The sequence below is a fragment of the Glycine max genome, chromosome 13, assembly GCF_000004515.6.
Source record: "Glycine max cultivar Williams 82 chromosome 13, Glycine_max_v4.0, whole genome shotgun sequence".
Taxonomy (NCBI): Eukaryota; Viridiplantae; Streptophyta; class Magnoliopsida; order Fabales; family Fabaceae; genus Glycine; species Glycine max.
This window is the reverse complement of record NC_038249.2, coordinates 41,241,753-41,250,171: the sequence shown is the minus strand read 5'-3', so window position 1 is coordinate 41,250,171 and position 8,419 is coordinate 41,241,753. Positions and strand designations below refer to the sequence as shown.

General features: G+C 36.1%; 2 protein-coding genes across 2 annotated transcripts; one reads left to right on the top strand and one right to left on the bottom strand.

The window, feature by feature from the left end:
* Window positions 1-213: 213 nt before the first annotated feature.
* On the bottom strand, window positions 214-1,124 carry LOC100800307 (kiwellin). Its single transcript, XM_003543407.4, has one exon. It carries the CDS (start codon window positions 1,074-1,076, stop codon window positions 426-428), a length of 651 nt encoding a protein of 216 aa, XP_003543455.1. The 5' UTR covers window positions 1,077-1,124; the 3' UTR covers window positions 214-425.
* Window positions 1,125-6,097: 4,973 nt separating this feature from the next.
* LOC100809183 (lysM domain receptor-like kinase 3) lies at window positions 6,098-7,573 on the top strand. The gene has a single exon (XM_003541937.5). The coding sequence runs from the start codon at window positions 6,120-6,122 to the stop codon at window positions 7,392-7,394; it is 1,275 nt and encodes a 424-aa protein (XP_003541985.2). The 5' UTR covers window positions 6,098-6,119; the 3' UTR covers window positions 7,395-7,573.
* Window positions 7,574-8,419: the final 846 nt, after the last annotated feature.

The window sequence follows — 8,419 nt, the reverse complement described above, 5'->3', positions numbered from 1 at the left end:
CTCACTATTAGCTTTACATTATACTAGTATATATTTAGAAGATTTTTTTATATGTTTAGCATAAAACCTATCAAGTGCATACAGCTACCGAGAAGTAGTTAAAAAGATATGTAAATGGAAAACGATACAATAAGAAGAGAAATATAGAAAGCAGGACCAGCAAATAGTGTTCAACATATATATGTGTTGAGGCAGCAAAATATATCAAATGAGTGCATAACTGCAGTGATCAGCATAATTTTATTATTATTTAAAACCAAAGCAAAGAATGGAATGTTCATGCATGTGAGCATTTCATTTCCCATCCTTTTGGTAACAAAAACAAAATAAAAAGCGCAAATTAAGAAGAAAACAAGCCATATGATATAATGCTTGTCGATCCTTGTTCATTATTCATTTTTCTTGTTTAGTGGTTAAAATTTGATTCAAGCCATGGACCAAGTAACGCGCGCTTCTCCCACGTCAGAGTCAAGTCCCAGCGCATCCCACACGGCTTGTGACCCATCCACGATGTTGTTACGGCACGGTGGTTGACCCGCGTGTGCCCTGTCGCAGCCGTTAACAGAGTCGCACTGGTCCACCACTTTCGCCGTCACGTTCCTCCCGTTCCCCGCCGTGATCCTTATCATTTTCAAACACAGCGAACTGCCGTTGAACCACCCCGTGGAGAGTGCCACCACACGCTCCGTGTTGTTATGGAACTTCTCGTCGCACTGCGACGGGTCCCCTCCGTCGCCGCCTTCGCTGAAGTCGTTCAGCGTCAGGATCGCCGGCGTCGAGGAAGTTACCGGCGGAGAGCAACGGTACTGAGGATACGATTTTCCGCCGCAATTTAGGGTTCCCGAGGACTGGCAGCTTCCGCCGCTTGGTGGCGGATTTGGCGGCATTCCGCCGCCGCAGATGTGGGTTCCGACGTCGCGGTCGTCGTTGCACCTTCCGTTGATGCAAATGAGTTGGCCGTCGCAGTCGTTGAGGGTTCTGCATGGTCCATTGCATCCGATAGCGTTTGCCAGAAGAGGAAAGTTTATGATAAGGAAAGTGGAAGCTAAGAACACAAGACTTGCAGTGTAAGCCATTGAATTACTTAAAATAGAGAAGGTGTGTTTGTTTTGTGACTATGGCACATGGCTAACGTAGGATTATATAGAGTTTCCAAAGCTGTATATGCCCAAAAAAAAAAAAAAAAACAAAAAACAAATTGCTTGTCCCTAGATTCAAACATAGCCTCCTATCTTAATAAATTTCTTTTAATTATTTTACTATTAATCTAATTAAAGGTTAATAATGTCTAAAGATGTAGTTTCGGTTAATATTTAATTACTTTTTTTGTAATTTTCTTTTAGATGAATATTTTTTTTCTGCTGAATTGTTAGATTTTAGACAAAGAGATGGATGCTTAATCAACAAATTAAAGAAAAATGTTTCATCTACAAATTCATTTTCTTTGTCATTAATGCTGCCTCGGATCTAACTACAACATTGGTGCATTTGCAAAAAAAGTAATCACACATCGTTTCCGAACATTATAGAAACAATTGAGTTTCAATTAATCATTAGGGATGCAGGATGCTTCATGGCTGCGAGCAGATTATGAAATCAAGATCATCACGGAAACTCCCATGGATATGGCTAGCAAATTAAGATATATACTTGGAAGTTACGTCGCCAAAATGGGCTATATTAATGTTTTTGTCCTTGGTAATTAAATTTCCAAGACCAAGAGCACCTCTTCCGGCTCAAGTTGCCTTGTTTTCTCGACTATTTAATCCTCTCCTCGCCAGGATTTTCTCTTCACTGTCGTATATCTTACGTTTTATTTTTTTGGTGTATAATTAGGCAATTTGATTAATTAAGTAAGAAAGGGATGATATTCTTACGTACTTACGTACGTGAAAACTTCTAACGATAACATGACATGCAAATCTAGATTACTTCATTTCAGCCTGTACATTTGAGCTCGTTAGCAAACTCTTGAAATCCAAACAAATATGGTTGAAGTGAATTAGGAAATTGTTGGTGCATTCAGATGAATGTGGATAATAAGCACAAGTGCGAATGGGCTGCAACTGTGAGTTGTGAATTGATAAAGTTACTGTTCAATAACGCCCTTGACTTGCCGAATACAGTCCTTCTACGGTTGTACTTACCGCCGAAACGTGCCCAACTTAATTGCTTCGACAGATTGACCGATATCCCGTCTTTAGTATGCAATCTGACTTGACCAAACTCTTTGTACGGTTCATTCTCTAATATTAGAATGATGAAAGACTGAAACTGAAATTAAGTCAATTTTATAAATAAAAATTGGAGTAGTAGGAAGAATTCGTCAATTCGATTCAGTTCTTGCCCATTAAATTTTTAAGTAAAATATTAGTTATTATCATAATTATCTGCGAGAGAAAGTTTATCTTTTCTCAAGTGTTGCAGTCTTGTTGCAATTTTGAATTTATTACTATTTGCCTCCTAGGGTAGCTCATTATTTACTTAAAATACTGTGCGATATTGACAGCTTCCATTGACCAAATAGTTGGATTTATAGATGTTAATTTCCAATTTCACAATTATGTATTATCTTCAATGTCTAGTCTTTGAAGGCCCATGTTATATATGATCTCTACATATAATTCTAGCAAGATACGTACTATAATCTATCTACGGATAGATTGTATTCGTAATGGGCCTCTAAAATACTAATTTAGGAAATTGCTTGGGACACCCACCAAATTTTGTAAATGTCAAAAATATCTTTACGGGTATTTTTGGTTATAAATAACAAGAGGAATTTTTTATATCTGCAGTGCCATTTCTTTTCCGTAAAATCTCGATCACTTAGTGTAAGTTTCTTCTATTAAGGTCGGATTCGAAGTGTAATTGTTCTTCGGCAGTGTACGTGTGTTATTCAGGAGCATATGGTGAATATGGGTTGGTTTTCGTCGTTGGAAACCAAGAGTTATGCAAAAAAAATTGAAGAACCTTCGGATTGACAATCCGTACGGTCATATAAATTGTTGATCCGTAGGTTCGTAAAAAAATTTTAAAATTGTGAATATTTTAAAAATAATTTTTTGTAATAACTTTTTTTTGTAATAATTTTAGCAATTGTGTGAATTGTAAAAGATTGTTGGTTTAAGAAAATAAGGGAAAAACAAAAATAATACCTTAGTTATAAGTAACATTAGATTTTAGATTAGATATTAAAAAAATAGTTTGTTAATCTTTTTTAGAGAATGATTTTTGTCAAATATATTTCAGAATGTGATGCTCTGCTCCGTCGTCATCACGGTTAACCAGTCTCAACAAGGAACTAGAAATGCTTCTTGCAACTATGCCCAGTAAGAATGTCTACCTTATATATTGATATGTTTATTTACACGTGACATGTTTATAGTTAGTTAGCTTTTGCAATTGCTAATTCTGTCAATATATGTCGAGTTAATAGATTAATAATTCTGTCAATTGTTTGAATATAAATTTTGTTATATCATGCTTGAATATTAATTATGTCAGAATTAACAAATGAAGAGCACGGAGAATGGTGCAAAATGGCGAAGATGATGCTGAAGGTCGCAATTCCACCAGATACTATTTTAAACATCGTTCACACCAAGGAGTAGATCATCTTCATTTTGATTTAATTAACATATAATTTTTTTGTTATTTTGTGTAACTAACCAACCTTATTTTGTTATATCAAATGTAGACTTATAGTGAAGTTAGTATATCATTTGCTGTTTGGTGGAAGGACGTACTTGACGGCGTATGACATTTGGTTGACAAGGTAGGAAATTATCATAATATTGTCTACAACAAAGATTTGGATCAACCAACCATTGTAGCATGGTAGACAGCACTAAGACATTTTTATCACCTGACCGAAGATTATCAAGTGTCCTTAACTCATTATGGTAAGAGTGTATTATTTCTTACCATATTCAAGACCATTAGTCTACCCAAATCATTCTCAAGGTGACACTCATTATACCATAAAGTGTCAAATTCTGTCACTTTCAAGATTTATCTCAATCCGCAAAAAGTTAGCTGTAGCAGCCTGGTAAGCAACTTTCTAATTTAGTTGTCAGCAATTCTTTATCTTTCAAGTTTTAAATTTCATAACATAAATTACTGACATAACATTATTCTTAATATTAGGACGTTTCAAGCCCCATGTATTTTTTTCTTAAAGATAAAGGTTGAACTCATTTGCATTTGGAAGACGTGACAAAATGTTGGCTTGTGTTCAATCATTGGAGGAAGACACTTAAAATTGAAGCTGGATGGAAACATTTATGTGAAACCTTGTCCTTGACCGCTGACATGAAAATAATCTTTGAATTCATCAATTCCACTGTTAACCGTATGTTTTTTTGACCATGTTTATGAACATTTTTATGACGTGAAACATTGAACATTTTAATTATTATGAACATTGTTATGACTTATGAACAATCTATATTATATAATAGTTGTTTTATAATAATTGTTTTATCATGTGTTGATCATAAATGTTTTGCAATCATGTTCTTATATATAATTGTTGTTTTATCATGTCTAATATTATCCTATTATTTTTGAATTAATTTGGTCATGTTTTTGAAATAAATTATTTTTAATTAATCACTAAATTAAAATTTAAGCAATATAATTTTAAAAAACTTTATATATATTTTTTGAATTAAATTGTTTTATCATTGCTAAATTTAACCAATTACTAAATTAAAACTAATCACTAAATTTAAGCAATCTAATTTAAGCAATTACTGAATTAAAATTAATCACTAAAATATTTTTTGAATTAATTTGTTTTATCATTGCTAAATTTTTGTTACTTATAGTTTTTTTATTACAAAATAAATATTTTTAAATTCGTATCCACAAAAAAAATTGTCCATATCACAAAATATTTTTTGTACGTACCTACGGATCAGCAATCCGTATGATCATACGGATTCCTTTTCCGATGACGAAAATCAACCAAAATTTACTGTATACACCTCACAAATGCACGTATACCATCGGAGACCAAATATGCTTCCAAATAACCCTTAACAAAAGCAATTTACAATAAGTGATGGAAAATTTACAAAAAAAAAAAACATAACACTACAAAAATGAAAAATTAAACCTGCTATTATAATCGAAAATATCATAAGGGTATTTCAGCATTTTGGGAAATTTCTGGTGCCCCAGCAAGCAATTCCCGAAAGATACGTACAATAATCTATACTATAAATCTCTGATAGATTATATTCGTACTGGGCCTCTAAAATACTAGTTTATGGTATCTGACTCTTCTGGCATTTTGATCATTGCGAGGCCGATTATTTCATGGTCTTACTAAATTCACCTCTCAGTTTGCTAAGTTATCCTCCTTTCTTCTCATTAAATTTGTTATTACCAATTAGACCCTTTTAACCCAGTTTCTACAACCCCTCATGATCGTGCCTTCCTCTTCTTCTCTTCAAACTGCCCAAAACAAAATCAGATCTGCAAAAATTGAAACCAGATTTGTGCAAAATGAAACCAAATCCAAAATTGCTTCATTTTCAATGCTGGTTCGCAGTGGGTGTCGGCACAGCGCGTCGACGATCGGTGTGCCACGGTCTTGCTTGAAGGTCATTCCTTGCTGAACCAAACGACCGCAACAACCATTTTTCTTTTTGATCAAATTAAAATATTTACATTTTCCCTTTATTTAAAAATAAAATAATTTTATTTTATATTTTATAATTCTTTTTGTCTACATTAAATCAAATTAAAAATAACGTTTTATAACTTTATGCGCAAATTAATAGTAATGGCAGAAGTTATTACTAATATGTAGAGTTATTCATCTTCATAAATAAAAATCCAAAGTTATTGATAATGTGGGAATCAGAGAGCACTTATTTTAAATCTTTGACCTCAGTAAGTCCTTGTTGTTCAAACGCATGATTCATCAATATTAGCGCACTATTTAATTTTTTCTTTTCTGAGTGGACAATTAAAACGCTTAATCATCAATATTATCGTCACCCCCTTTGGCTACTGCTTTCCTAATCAGTGTTGAATCTTCAAAGTTCAACTGTCCCCAGTAATCAGTATATATAAAGATCTTCTTCTCTCCCATTTTTCATATTCCTATGTGCAAGACAAAGATGGCAACCAACGCGGCCAGTCCCACTCGCACTCCACGCTCCCAACAACGCCCCACCCAAAGCCCAAGGACACCCTCGTCAAGGCCCACGCTCAGGCCCACCTCTTTCTCCAACAATCCCTCCACCTCCTACAGCGGCTCCACCGGTTACCGCCTCTCCTCTGACACCTCCATCTCAAGCTTCTCCTCCATCACCTCCCTCCGCGACACGCTCCCCGAAAACCCCCACATCTACGACTTCTCCGAAATCTGTGCCGCCACCAACAACTTCCTCTCCAAACGCCACTCCTCCTCCACCCCTTGCTGGCGCTGCACCCTCCGTGGCGCCGACGTCATTGTCTTCCAGCGCAAGTTTCGCGGCAAACTCCAAACCAACCAGCTCCAGCAACTCCTCTCCGTCGTCTGCCGCAGCCACCACGTCAGCATCATCAAACTCCTTGGTGCCTCCGTCTCCGGTGACCACATCTACCTTGTCTACGACTTCGTCAGCAACGGCGCCACCCTCTCCGACTGCCTCCGCAACAAAAACAACGCGCACTTCACCGTTCTCTCCACGTGGATGTCGCGAATACAGGTCGCCACGGATCTCGCTCACGGCCTCGATTACATTCACAACAAAACCGGTTTGAACATCAATTTCGTCCATAACCATATCAAGAGCAGCGGAATCATCGTCACCGAGCCTTCCTTCAATGCTAGGGTTTGCCACTTCGGCGCCGCGCAGCTCTGCGGCGAAGTCGAACTCCAGAACCAGAAATTAGGCGAAATTAGTGAAATCGAGGAAAAAATAACATCATCGCCGGCGAGATCCAAGAAGTTCGAGGGCGTGCGGGGGTACATTGCGCCAGAATTTCCAGCCTCCGGCGTTGCGACTCAGAAGTCTGATATATACGCTTTCGGAGTGGTGATGTTGGAGCTTTTGTCCGGGGAAGAGCCGTTGAAGTTCAAGTGTGACGAGAAAACGCGCGAATTTGTGAGGATGTCGGTGATTGATGCGGCGAGGGCCGCCGTGGACGGCGACGAGGGTAGCGTGGAGGGGAAGCTGAGGAGGTGGGTGGATCGGAGACTGAAAGATTCTTTTCCTGTCGACGTTGCTGAGAAGTTGACACGTGTCGCGCTGGAGTGCGTACACGTGGATCCAGATAAGAGACCGAACATGGGACGCGTGGCTGGAAAGATCTCAAAGTTTTATTTGACGTCGAGGATCTGGTCAGATAGTATTAAGATGCCTGATATTACTGTTACGTTGGGACCTCGATGATGTTGGCGGCTTTATTTTTTAATTAAAGTCAAATCGTGGTTTTGATGGTGATTGTGACACCAGTTGTGGAATATTTATGTTTTCGGAAAGATGAGCTGAATTTGTAGGATGTCCTTTTAGTATTGCGTTCGATTACTTGCAATATCAAAGGTGGAATAAATAACTAGTGTTGGAGTATATTTCACTGATCACGTTCATTTGGTGGTTGAAACAATAGATAAGTCTTCTCTCTATTCAAATCTTTCTATAAGTAATTCAAGTTTATAAATCTTCACATCAAATTATATAAAGTCAACTATCTTTAAGCTGCCTTTGATCGCCCCATTTCGAAATCAATGTTGCCAATTCTATGTATTCAATATTTTTTAAAAATAATCTCCGTACACTTGATGCTTATTATTATTATTACTATTAAACGTGGCATATATATATATATATATTGCAGTTTTCCCCAGTAGTTAAATAAATTATAATAACATGTCATAGACTAGAGAAGAAACATAGAGTAAATTGACAATGATTTCTTATTTTTTGTTTTTCAATATGTCAAAATTGGTCTTTGAATAGAATGGTTTTGTTTATTTGATTGTGACATGAGTTATAGAATATGTGTATTTTATATAGTACATTATTACTTCAAGAATATTTGACAAAACTTTCTTATATGGATTTTATACAATGATCTTTACGAGGCTATAGGTATTTTTTATTATAGTTAATTCTATTTGAATTACGTAAAATTATCATGAGCTAAAAAACTTTTTTTTTTCAAGCATTTAACGAAACTTTTGGTATATAATGATAAATATCAAAATATAACTAGTCAAACACGTGTTAGAATAACAAGGCTTGATTATCATGGTTCCTTACGCTAATCACCTTATTTGATGCGTCAATGAAACTTTAAAATAATTCCATGGATCTCAGATTAATATTTCTGCTCTCAAAGAACTTCCATGAATTGTGTATCATATACCATTTAAAAAAAATCAACTATGTTAGAATTAATTAAAATTCTCATAAGG